General features: G+C 41.8%; 1 protein-coding gene across 1 annotated transcript; it reads right to left on the bottom strand.

The window, feature by feature from the left end:
* Positions 1-2,015: 2,015 nt before the first annotated feature.
* On the bottom strand, positions 2,016-4,627 carry LOC130459765 (uncharacterized). Its single transcript, XM_056827309.1, has 4 exons — positions 3,219-4,627; positions 2,984-3,130; positions 2,811-2,909; positions 2,016-2,730 (listed from the first exon to the last, which is right to left on the bottom strand). Exons 1-4 carry the CDS (start codon positions 3,366-3,368, stop codon positions 2,671-2,673), a joined length of 456 nt encoding a protein of 151 aa, XP_056683287.1. The 5' UTR covers positions 3,369-4,627; the 3' UTR covers positions 2,016-2,670.
* Between the last annotated feature and the right edge of the window lie 9,245 nt (positions 4,628-13,872).

Here is a 13,872-nt window from a genome sequence, read left to right on the forward strand (position 1 = left end):
ATACAATTTCAAACACATTTAGCCTACAAAGATCTAGGGTCGGGCGACCATGCTCTCGAGTCTTGGCACCTTGAGTACTATCCCCTGGCTCCTCCCGCAATCAATCATCAATCTTCCCCTTACCCAAGCGGCGGGAGAAGGAACTTGCTAGCCTTACAAGACGGGAGGACGACGAACCTCCTTTGGACTCCGAACGGTCAAGCACCGGATGGGCCACACTCCCGTCACCTTCCACATAGTCAGTTGATGCAGGACGTCTAGCTCTAGAACCTCGGACTCTAGCTGGTCCGGAAAGAGAAATGTCCCTCTGGCTTAGGCCTCTCATCTATACAATGTACCCGCAGACAGAGTAACTGACTCAGGTGGGAACTGGATACTCAAGAATGGCTTGGCGACCCAATACCGCCTCCAAACTTCAAGTCGAGTTGCATTCAGCGCAACAGGTTTCGGGTTCTCTTCAGCACAGTCCGGGATCTCCTGTTTCAAGCTATCCTGTCTCATCACTCAAGCAGGCGAGTAGAAGACCAGCTTTGTGAGGCTTGGCACCCTCAAAGCAGTAGAATCAGGGGCATGTCTCATGGCAGCAATTCCCCACCAAGGAACTACCCACATTATACAAGATTCAATCCCAGAGAGTGCGCCTCGCCACTCGAAAGCCGGCTATATGTCATGGGCCGCACAGTGAACCCTTTCCTATTATAGCTCTCCATGTTCTCCGGTGGTGCCACCAGCATGAGCCTCTCCACAAGCCAAACCTTGGGGAGTATACAAGAAATGCATTTCAAATTCAACATTCAAAATTCAAATACAAGTACAAATTCAAAATACATGAAGACTCCAGATCCTTACTTGGAGTAATACCAGACTTCCCGATGGCAAAGAAGAGGGGTCTGACTTCAGCAAGTCAAGTCCCAACAATGTTTCGCCAATCACAAGCGGCATTGGGTTCCGACCATTAGCAAACTGCTCTATAATTTCTATTAGGGAGGCATCCCCATTGCCAAACCCCTGCTTCGAAAAGAAGAAGCAAGCAAAGAGACAAAAGCTCAAGGCCCTCAAGCGGAAAACTTTGGGAACATCAAGCCCAGCAAAGTAGGTGACAAGGAGGGACAAATCCACCCCTCTGCCATATACAACAGCACTCAAAAGTGGGCGCTTCAAGCCCAAATATCTCTCAAAGCCCAAGAAAAAGTGTTCTTCAACACTGGGCATGCATGGCTCCAGCATAATGGGCCACCCCAATATGGCGCTAAACTCTTCATGGAGGGGACATACCTCATTATTCCCAAAGCGGAAGACATGATGATTCGGATCCCAAGCCTCCAAAGCAGCAAGAATGAAGTGCACATCAAGCTTTACAAATCGGAAGGAGGCGAGCACCCCAAGATGCATGCCATCAAGCTCCCTTTTCTCCAATTTGCCTAGCGAACCAAGCCACGAGTTCAAGGCATTTTCAAAGGACATAGCCATTTTCTTTCTTCTTTTTCATGAGGAAACAGTATACAAGGAATAGCAGGGAAAGATTGATGCAAGAAATGATCCAAAATACTCCCTATTTATACAAGAGTCGGCTTGCACGACAGCACACTGGCGCCAGGCGCCATGTCCTGCGCTAGGCGCAGGGGCCTGCAGCGAAGGACGAGGCCACCATCCTCTTTTATGACTCCGAGTACACACTCCTTAGTGTTTCGGACAGCAAAGTACAAACCTCCATTATTCAAGATTCCAAAGCCGCAAGCCGCACAAATTCAAGCAGTCCGGATCAACGCTTCGGGCAGATTTCAGGTCAATTTATTCAAAATTCAAGCATTCTAGTCCTAGATCGGCGTCCTAAATCGAGTATGCATATGCATAGCAAAAGTTGAATATACTTTGACTTGCGCTTTTCCTAACCAAAAAACCTTAGTCAAAGTGGGGGCTTATAGTGGGTACATACACCCGAAAAAATGGGCAACTTTTTTCAAATTTTTTGCAAAATTATCATGCATGCATATAGCTACAAATTCCAAGGCACACACAACGCATACAAGATCAAACATTCAAACATACTAAAGCCAAAACTTCAAAAAATTTCCAAACCAATTCAAATTCAAAGCCTTACAACCATACAAAATTCAAGTTCCAAACCATACAAATTCATACAAATACAATCCAGCCTATACAAAATCAACCCAGGCAAGCTGGAACTCGCTACCATGCAGGGTCAGTCCGAGTCATCATCAGCGGTGACGTCAACCACAGGCGCCTTGTCCCTGTTTCGCCTCCTAAGGCGCTCCAGATCCATATCTAGCTCTGTCCCAGGGGTACTAGGATCCTGCTCCGAGATACGAAGTGTGCTAGGAGAGGGATGAACTCCCTGCTGAGGAGAGGGATATTGATAAGGTCGCGGCATCGCCATGTACAAATTCGGCGCAAACATCTGAGCTTGAAGCATCCTCTCCATCTCCGCATAATAAGCCCATGAATCTGCACCCCAAGGCTGAGGACCACTCCCTACGAAGTAGTAACCGGGAGGAGAAACAAAGGGCCTCGAACTGCTTGCACCTCCAGACGAATGCCTGGTAGGATCAACATGTACAAAAGAGGCAGCTCTCTGATCAGCATCCGAATGCCTCTAATGAGCTCCAGCACCGGACCTCTGTCCTAGGTCCAAGCTCGGTCCCTCCTGCCTCAAGGACGTCTCCGCCTAGGGCTCCTTGTTAACGGATCCTCTGCGATCTCGACGGCGCTCTTATACCAAATACAAATTTCAAGAATCAACATCCAAGTTCGGGTTTCCGGAATACAAATATCAAAATCAAGTAAAGCACCTCTCTGTCCTGGCCAGAAAGCTTCCGGGTCAGCTTGGCACAATTCCTCTTCCAGGAATCAATCAAGAGCATCCAGCGACGCACTCTCGCCCAAGGCGCCTACATACAAAATTCAAGATCAATTTCCAAGTACAAGATTACAATCAGTTTCAAGAAAATGCAACAGTACTTACAGCGGCATAATGCTCAGGTACAACATCATACAATCTCCGATGCGGAGGAGAAGCTACAGGAATGGTCACCTCCACCTGTTGCCCGTCCGAGTTCCCATAGCGGAGGATCCTATCAGCATGAGGAATGTCCTCAGGATCCACCTCCTCCTACATGCAATCATACAATCATCCAATCATACAAGAATACAATCATTCAAGAATACAAGAATACAAGATACAAAGTTTAAAAGCTCACCGGCAGTACGAAGCGTACTGTTGGAGCCAGCCTCCTCAGGAAGTCGTCATAGCTACCCTTCCTCTGTACAAAATCCATCCAAGAGCGGCAAACAGCATTGCCCCTAGCGTTCACATAGAGCCGGGCAAGATCTTCATCCGGCACCAGCATGGACTCCGGTGGGTCCTTGGGGACAAACCTGTTCCCCGAATGGTGCTAAAGGGACACTCGCTCCCCCAAATACTGTTAGGTTATGATACATATGACAATTCATAAATCATGCGGAAAAAACCATAAAGCCAGGAAAGCATATTATTTACACATAATCATTTAGCATAGTTTAGATGCATACTCTTTGTTGCGTGCCTTCCCTAGCTGCGCCCGAACCGAACAAGAACAAGTCTTTAGGACTCCAAGTGTCGTCCCTCCGTAGATAGTCCACTGCACGTCCGGATCCGCCTTAAGATTGACCAACTAGAATCGCCCTTAAGGTACTACTTATTTTCGGCTAAATGGGCAAGAGTTATGGCTGATTTTTCTGCTTAAAAATCCTAGCTTTGAATACTTGAAAAAATTATGTATAAATAATGACCCTAGGCCCTTATTTATAGAGGTATGGAAAAGGAATTGGAATCCTATTAGGATACTAATTTATTTAATTAGAATCCTGCTAGGACTCTTATTTAAATAAACTTTATCTAATAGGTTTAGGATTTAATCTTTTATCGAATCCCGATAGCTTTAGGATTCGCACACGAGCATCGCACGAGCACCGTACACCCGCGCAGGCCTTGCGGCCCACGCTGAGCGCACAGCGCTCGGCCCATGCTACTGTCCGCGCGCGCCCATGGCTTCGGCTGGGCCTGGCTTGCGCTGGGCCTGGTCGAGGCTTTGGCGTGTGTTGGTGATGCGTGTGGCTTGCTGGGCGATGGCCTGGCTTCGTGCTGGGCCTTCGTCTAGCGAGCCTCGTCCGATGCTACTTCGTACGATACGCTTTCGATTAAATTCTCGATTCCGGAATTTATTTCCGATACGAACAATATTTAATATTTCCGATTCCGGAATTAATTTCCGTTTCGAACAAATATTTAATATTTCCGTTTCCGGAATTATTTTCCGATTCCGATAATATTTCCGTTTCTGACAATATTTCCGTTTCCGGCAATATTTCCGATTCCCGCAATATTTCCATTTCCGATAATATTTTCCGATACGTACCATGTTTCCGTTTCCGGCAACATCTACGACTTGGATAATATTTATATTTCCGATACGATCCATATTTCCGTTTCCGGCAATATCATCGTTTCCGGAGTATTCATTCTTGCCTTTGACGATCTCAGCTCCCACTGAAACCAAGATCCGTCGATTCCGAATATCCATAGATGGAGTATTTAATGCCATTAAATACTTGATCCGTTTACGTAATATTTGTGTGACCCTACGGGTTCAGTCAAGAGTAAGCTGTGGATTAATATCATTAATTCCACTTGAACTGAAGCGGCCTCTAGCTAGGCATTCAGCTCACTTGATCTCACTAAATTATTAACTTGTTAATTAATACTGAACCGCATTTATTAGACTTAACATTGAATGCATACTTGGACCAAGGGCATTATTTCCTTCAGTCTCCCACTTGTCCTTAGGGACAAGTGTGCATTTCCTAATTCCTTTGTCGCTTGATGCTTGCTCTTGAACATAAGGTAAGAGTTGTCATCCTTATTATGTCCAGAGGTGTTCCTCGGTTTCAGAGTTCAACTGATCAAATAAACAGATAATCATAGCCTATGATTCATCCAAGCACGGCCATGCATTTCACAGTTTCTAGCTCTCCGAGTGGCCTTGTACAACTTTTAAGCATCTCATCCCGATTTATGGGAGGACAATCCCAATCTTGCGATCTTGAGATTAGACTTCGTTTGATAGGTGATTACCTGAGCGTTGCCTTTATAGCCTCCTTTTACGGTGCGACGGTTGGTCAACGTCAAAGCAACCAGTTCTCAAACAAGTAATCTCAAATCACTCAGGTATTGAGGATTTAGTGTCTAATAATTTTAATGAAATTTACTTATGATAGATTTTCATCTCTTACAGTAAAGTTTCATAGGTCTTGTCCGATACTAGTCTTCCCAAAGTAAGTATCTATGCAAATGATTATGACATTGCCATGTCCACATAGTTTAAGAAACATAACTACTAGTCATCTTGCATTCTAATCGTCTAACGTTTTCTATGCGTCCAATTTTATAGAAAACTCCGACTAGGGACCATTTTCAACCTTTGACATTCAAGTTCACTTGATAGACATTTCTTAGTCACAGGACTGGTCCTGACAGTCTATCTTGAATATATTGTCAAATTGAAGGGACTCATCATTTAATAAACCACAAATTAAATGGAAAAATGAATTCTTTTCATTTATTGTGAATGATTAACCAATAATGTTTTACAAAGATTTAAACTCTAAAACTTTAAAACATTAAACAGGGATATCAAAGCCATTCTCCAATATGCTTGATTCCCATAGCTGCAGTGTGCGAGTTGTGCTTCGCCTGCGGCAGAGGTTTAGTCAATGGATCTGATATGTTGTCATCAGTTCCAATCTTGTTTATCTCGACTTCTTTTCTTTCACCGAACTCTCGTAGAAGGTGAAATCTACGAAGTACATGCTTGACTCTCTGGTGGTGTCTAGGCTCCTTTGCCTGTGCAATAGCTCCGTTATTATCACAATACAAGGCTATTGGTCCTTTAATGGAGGGGACTACACCAAGTTCACCTATGAACTTCCTTAGCCATATAGCTTCCTTTGCTGCTTCATGTGCAGCAATGTACTCCGCTTCAGTTGTAGAATCCGCAATGGTGCTTTGCTTAGCACTTTTCCAGCTTACTGCACCCCCGTTGAGGCAGAAGACAAACCCAGACTGTGATCTGAAATCATCATCTCCACCATAGACCAGGAAGTCATCTTTGTGCCTTTTCAGGTACTTCAGAATATTCTTGGCAGCAGTCCAATGTGCCTCTCCTGGGTCTGACTGGTATCTGCTCGTAGCACTGAGTGCGTACGCAACATCCGGGCGTGTACATATCATAGCATACATTATTGAACCAATCAATGATGCATATGGAATCCCATTCATTCGTCTACGCTCATCAAGTGTTTTTGGGCACTGAGTCTTGCTTAGAGTTATTCCATGAGACATGGGTAGGTAGCCTCGCTTGGAGTCTGCCATCTTGAACCTATCAAGCACCTTATTGATATAAGTGCTTTAACTAAGTCCAATCATCTTTTTAGATCTATCTCTGTAGATCTTGATGCCCAATATGTACTGTGCTTCTCCTAGATCTTTCATCGAAAAACATTTCCCAAGCCAAATCTTGACAGAGTTCAACATAGGAATGTCATTTCCGATAAGTAATATGTCATCGACATATAATACTAGGAAAGCAATTTTGCTCCCACTGACCTTCTTGTATACACAAGATTCGTCTGCGTTCTTGATGAAACCAAAGTCACTGACTGCTTCATCAAAACGTATATTCCAGCTCCTGGATGCCTGCTTCAATCCGTAGATTGATTTCTTTAGCTTGCATACCTTTTTAGCATTCTTTGGATCCTCAAAACCTCCAGGCTGTGTCATAAACACAGTTTCTGTTAAAATACCGTTTAAGAAAGCAGTTTTGACATCCTTCTGCCATATTTCGTAATCGTAATATGCAGCGATTGCTAACATTATCCGAATAGACTTTAGCATTGCAACTGGTGAAAAGGTTTCATCGTAATCCACACCGTGGACTTGCCTGTAACCTTTTGCAACCAATCTAGCTTTGAAAACTTCAAGTTTCCCATCCTTGTCCTTTTTCAGTTTGAAAACCCATTTTCTTCCAATGGCTTGGTAGCCATCTGGCAAATCGACCAAATCCCATACTTGGTTTTCAGACATGGAGTCTAATTCAGATTGCATGGCTTCTTGCCATTGCCTGGAGCTAGGGCTCGTCATAGCTTGTTTGTAAGTCGCAGGTTCATCACTTTCAAGTAATAGAACGTCATAGCTCTCGTTCGTCAAAATACCTAAGTACCTTTCCGGTTGAGATCTATATCTTTGCGATCTACGCGGGGTAACATTTCTATATTGACCATGATTCTCACCAGATTCTTCTAAAGATCTCCGAGTTTCATCCTGAATGTCATCTTGAGCATTCTCTAGAGTTTGTTGTTCGACTCGAATTTCTTCGAGGTCTACTTTTCTCCCACTTGTCATTTTGGAAATGTGATCTTTCTCCAAAAAGACACCATCTCGAGCAACAAACACCTTGTTCTCAGATGTATTGTAGAAGTAATACCCCTTTGTTTCCTTTGGATAGCCCACAAGGATACATTTGTCAGATTTTGGATGAAGTTTGTCTGAAATTAATCGTTTGACGTATACTTCACATCCCCAAATCTTAAGAAAAGACACATTTGGAGGCTTTCCAAACCATAATTCGTATGGAGTCTTTTCGACAGCTTTAGACGGAGCTCTATTTATAGTGAGTGCAGCTGTATTTAGTGCATGTCCCCAAAATTCTAATGGAAGTTTGGCCTGACCCATCATTGACCTGACCATGTCTAGCAAGGTTCTGTTCTTCCGTTCCGACACACCGTTCCATTGTGGTGTTCCAGGAGGAGTCAATTCTGATAGAATTCCACATTCTTTCAGATGGTCATCAAATTCATAGCTCAGATATTCACCGCCTCTATCAGACCGCAGTGCCTTAATCTTCTTGCCTAATTGATTCTCTACTTCACTCTGAAATTCCTTGAATTTGTTAAATGATTCAGACTTATGCTTCATTAGGTAGACATAACCATATCTACTGAAGTCATCAGTGAAAGTGATAAAGTAGCTGAAACCACCTCTAGCATTTGTACTCATTGGTCCACATACATCTGTATGGATTAAACCCAATAGTTCATTTGCTCTTTCTCCAACTTTAGAGAAAGGTTGCTTTGTCATTTTGCCAAGTAAACATGATTCGCATTTACCATAATCCTCTAAGTCAAATGGTTCTAGAATTCCTTCCTTTTGAAGTCTTTCTAAGTGTTTCAAGTTTATATGGCCTAATCGACAATGCCACAGATAGGTGAGATCTGAATCATCCTTTTTGGCCCTTTTGGTATTTATGTTATATACTTGTTTGTCGTGATCTAATAAATAAAGTCCATTGACTAATCTAGCAGATCCATAAAACATCTCTTTAAAATAAAACGAACAACTATTGTCTTTTATTAAAAAGGAAAATCCCTTAGCATCTAAGCAAGAAACTGAAATGATGTTTTTAGTAAGACTTGGAACATGGAAACACTCTTCCAGTTCCAAAACTAGCCCGGAGGGCAAAGACAAATAATAAGTTCCTACAGCTAATGCAGCAATCCGTGCTCCATTTCCCACTCGTAGGTCGACTTCACCCTTGCTTAACTTTCTACTTCTTCTTAGTCCCTGTGGATTGGAACATAAGTGTGAGCCACAACCTGTATCTAATACCCAAGAAGTTGAATTAGCAAGTATACAGTCTATAACGAAAATACCTGAAGATGGAACGACTGTTCCGTTCTTCTGATCTTCCTTTAGCTTTGGACATTCTCTTTTGTAATGGCCTATTCCATCACAATAAAGACAGGTTGATGTGGACTTGTCCTGCTTTGATTTAGCATCGCCCTTGGACTTTCCACTTTTCTTGAACGGTCTCCTTCTAGCCTTGAGTAAATCTTTGGCTTCACAGTCCATTATTATTTCAGCCTTTCTGACAAGGTGAACAAATTCTGCAACTGTTTCTTCTCTTGGTTCACTTAGGTATAGTTGCTTGAAGCGACCAAACCCACTGTGTAGTGAATTGAGCAAGATAGAGACTGCCATCCTTTCGCTTATTGGTGTTCCTAGTAGACTCAGGCGATCAAAGTATGAACGCATAAGATCCACATGGAACCTCAGTGGGACGCCTACCCTCTGTTTAGTGCGAAGGAGCTGAATATGTGTTTCTTGGACTTCCATCCTATAACACCTGTTGGGAGAACTAACCTTTAGACCAGACATTGATTCAATCAACTCATGGACGTTCAGGTCCCTGTCCTCCGTGCTTCCACGACAGATATCCCTCAGATTCTTGATGAGCGTAAAAGGTTCATAGGCTACAAACCTTGTAGCCCAATCATCAGGGATATTGTTCAACATGAGACTCATAACCTTTTTGAGATCCGCATCCCAGGCGTAAAATCTCTCAGGGGTCATGTCTCTAGCATAGTAGCTTGGCATGGGATGTGACAGTACATACTCAAGTCCATTGAGTTTGACTATTTCAACTAGCTTAGCTTCCCATTCAAGAAAATTTGCCAGGTTCAGCTTGACCATAAGCTCAGAACCCATGATGATGTTTTGATTGTTGTTTGCCATATTTAAAACTACAATTGAAAAGAATAAACAAATAAATAACCATTCACAGTTTCTCTTAATAAACTTAAATTCTAGCATACATGCATAATTCAATGTTCATTAAGCATTTTATTCAAGTTATGTGTTCCGGCAGGTGTGAATAAAATGATTCCAAGATCCTAAAATCATTGAAGAACTAAGCACAGTTTGTCGACTTAATCCTAAAACATCTTAGGTAAGCAAAAAGCCTTTTGCTAATAGTCTAGAAACTATTCTTGGTTGATAGGTACGTCTAAGAACTTATTAGGTAAACCTATCGATTTTGCCACGACATAAAAGGACTCCTTACTTATATCGTTGAGTTTCACCAAAACTAACATGTACTCACAATTATTTGTGTACCTTGCCCCTTTAGGACCAATAAGTAACACCTCGCTGAGCGAAAACCATTACTAGATTGATGTAAAGGATATCCAAGCAAGTGTATATTTTGGCATGGCACCTATTAACTCAATTTTTAAGTTTGGAACTTAAGGCTCTTACTATGTTGGTTAGATTTTAAGTGAACTAAAATCCTTAATCATGCAACATAATCAAGGTTTTGATCTCATGCATTTTAAGACATATTTAAAAGCAATAAATAACTTAAAACATGCATAAGATAAATGTGATCTAGTATGGCCCGACTTCATCTTGAAGCTTTAACTTCAAAGTCCATCTTGACAATCTCCGTGGGAGGCACCATTTTCTTCAAATAGGATAAGCTATAATTAAAACTAATTACAACTATTTGATGGTACGCAGACCATATTTGAATTGAAAAACAACTTTGGTACTTTAGACCAATTACATTCAAATTAATGGTACGCAGACCATATTTTCTATCCTATTTGGGCCATACTAGTCACTTCATAACCTGCAAAACAGTACATATACAATATATACCATTCACCCATTCATTATCATGAATGGCCCACATAGCTGGTTAGTAAAACACATTATGCATCACATAAACATTTGCATCAATTAATCAAGGGCACCAATAATCTACAAATTATTCAGTCCTTATTAATTCTAATCAAGTTGTTTTAACCTTAAGGATTTGTAGACCTAATCAAGAGTATATGACTAAAAAGGGCTCCCACTTAAACCAATAAATTCATATGCTTTACTAATTTTAAACATAAAAATGTATTTCTAGTCTAACCGGAAACATACAAATTTAATTAAAATTTAAAGCTCATATAAATTTATAATTGAATCCAAAAACGTTTAATTTAATTTCAGTCGTATTTAAATTAATTCATGATTTTAATTTTAGTAAAATAATTAGAATAAATAAAATTTATTATAATTACAAAATTCAAAATTAAAATCCAAGAAATTAATTTAAATTATTAATTTTAAAATTTATTAAAATTACGTAAACTGAAAATTTCAAATTAAAATTTCAAAACGATCTAATCGCAACGCAACAATCCCACGCATCGCACGCCCATGGGCCACACGCACACAGCCATCGCTGGCCATGTGCGCGCAGCCCATGCGCTGTGTCGCATTGCTGCTGCTTAATCATCGCAAGGCATCACGCATGGTGCTGGCTGCGCGCGCCAGCGCTCGACGCACGAGCATGCTGCGGCAGCCCATCGCTGGGCGCAGCGCTCGTCGCACGTCGCAACACGCACTCGCACGCCATCGCTGGGCGCAGCGCTCGTCGCACGCGCAACAAGCGCTCGCACGCCATCGCTGGGCGCAGCGCTCGTCGCACGCGCAACAAGCTCTCGCACGCCATCGCTGGGCGCAGCGCTCGTCGCACGCACAACAGCGCTCGCTGCGCGCGAGCGATCGATGCTTGGCGCAGCACTCGTGGCACGCGAGCTTGCGCTCGCTGCGCGCGAGGCTCCGCACGCTTGCGCGAGGCAGTGCGCGCTGTGGCGCAGCTCGCTTGCTGCCCACACGCGACTGCTCGTGCCTTGCTCTCGCCTTCGCCCATTCGCCCATTGCACACAGCCCACGACACAAGGCAGGGCTGCTGCCTTGTGCTCGTGCACCATGGCCTTGCTCATTGCATTCGTACCGCATGGGCGACGAGCTCCCTTGCTCGTCGTCACATGCTCGCACTATACAACACCCCTTAAGGGTAACACGTAGCGTCCATTGCTTTGTGCGTGCAAGTTATATGAGCGAATCGCATAAAAATTTAAAATTTATATTCAAAATTAATGACAAATTAATAAATAATATTAATTTCATAATTTTAGGGCGAAAAAATCGAAAATTTATTATTCAATTGATTTCCGATTAACATGGATTCAAGTCTAGGTCATAAAAATTTAAAATTTAACATAAATTTACAATTTTTTATGGTGGTTTTTAATCATAGGTATCTAATTAAATTATAACTAATTATGAAAATCAAATTAATTCTAAATTATTCCAATTTTCAACAAATTAATCATAATTACAAATTAGATTGCATAATTAACAAGGCTAGGCATTCAAACTTGTTAAACATATACAGTAGGTCAATCAAAAATTCAAGATTTATCAACAAGAATCGCAAATATTTAATTTAACATCTTAAATTTACGAAATTTTGCATTCGAAAAACTAAAACCTCCGAAAAGTCATAGTTAGGCTTCGAATTTGAGAATTCTGGGTTCGGCCGAAAAATACTAATTTTGTCAAAATTTTAGAATGCCTTTTACATGCGGAATTGACACAAAAATCACTCGATTTGGATGAGTAACGAAGAAACTGCCGAAAAACTGCGTACGTATAATTAAATAAACGCAATTTGCAATTAATTAACAATTACGAAAATTAATCACCCCTTTTAATTCTTGCAAATTTGTAATATTTAACCATGTTCATGCAATTTAGATTATGAAAATAATAAGAGGCTCGTGATACCACTGTTAGGTTATGATACATATGACAATTCATAAATCATGCGGAAAAAACCATAAAGCCAGGAAAGCATATTATTTACACATAATCATTTAGCATAGTTTAGATGCATACTCTTTGTTGCGTGCCTTCCCTAGCTGCGCCCGAACCGAATAAGAACAAGTCTTTAGGACTCCAAGTGTCGTCCCTCCGTAGATAGTCCACAGCACGTCCGGATCCACCTTAAGATTGACCAACTAGAATCGCCCTTAAGGTACTACTTATTTTCGGCTAAATGGGCAAGAGTTATGGCTGATTTTTCTGCTTAAAAATCCTAGCTTTGAATACTTGAAAAACTTATGTATAAATAATGACCCTAGGCCCTTATTTATAGAGGTATGGAAAAGGAATTGGAATCCTATTAGGATACTAATTTATTTAATTAGAATCCTGCTAGGACTCTTATTTAAATAAACTTTATCTAATAGGTTTAGGATTTAATCTTTTATCGAATCCCGATAGCTTTAGGATTCGCACACGAGCATCGCACGAGCACCGTACACCCGCGCAGGCCTTGCGGCCCACGCTGAGCGCACAGCGCTCGGCCCATGCTACTGTCCGCGCGCGCCCATGGCTTCGGCTGGGCCTGGCTTGCGTTGGGCCTGGTCGAGGCTTTGGCGTGTGTTGGTGATGCGTGTGGCTTGCTGGGCGATGGCCTGGCTTCGTGTTGGGCCTTCGTCTAGCGAGCCTCGTCCGATGCTAATTCGTACGATACGCTTTCTATTAAATTCCCGATTCCGAAATTTATTTCCGATACGAACAATATTTAATATTTACGATTCCGGAATTAATTTCCGTTTCGAACAAATATTTAATATTTCCGTTTCCGTAATTATTTTCCGATTCCGATAATATTTCCGTTTCTGACAATATTTCCGTTTCCGGCAATATTTCCATTTCCGATAATATTTTCCGATACGTACCATGTTTCCGTTTCCGGCAACATCTACGACTTGGATAATATTTATATTTCCGATACGATCCATATTTCCGTTTCCGGCAATATCATCGTTTCCGGAGTATTCATTTCTTGCCTGTGACGATCTCAGCTCCCACTGAAACCAAGATCCGTCGATTCCGAATATCCATAGATGGAGTATTTAATGCCATTAAATACTTGATCCGTTTACGTACTATTTGTGTGACCCTACGGGTTCAGTCAAGAGTAAGCTGTGGATTAATATCATTAATTCCACTTGAACTGAAGCGGCCTCTAGCTAGGCATTCGGCTCACTTGATCTCACTGAATTATTAACTTGTTAATTAATACTGAACCGCATTTATTAGACTTAACATTGAATGCATACTTGGACCAAGGG

This window comes from Spinacia oleracea, chromosome 4, assembly GCF_020520425.1.
Source record: "Spinacia oleracea cultivar Varoflay chromosome 4, BTI_SOV_V1, whole genome shotgun sequence".
NCBI classification, from domain to species: domain Eukaryota; kingdom Viridiplantae; phylum Streptophyta; class Magnoliopsida; order Caryophyllales; family Amaranthaceae; genus Spinacia; species Spinacia oleracea.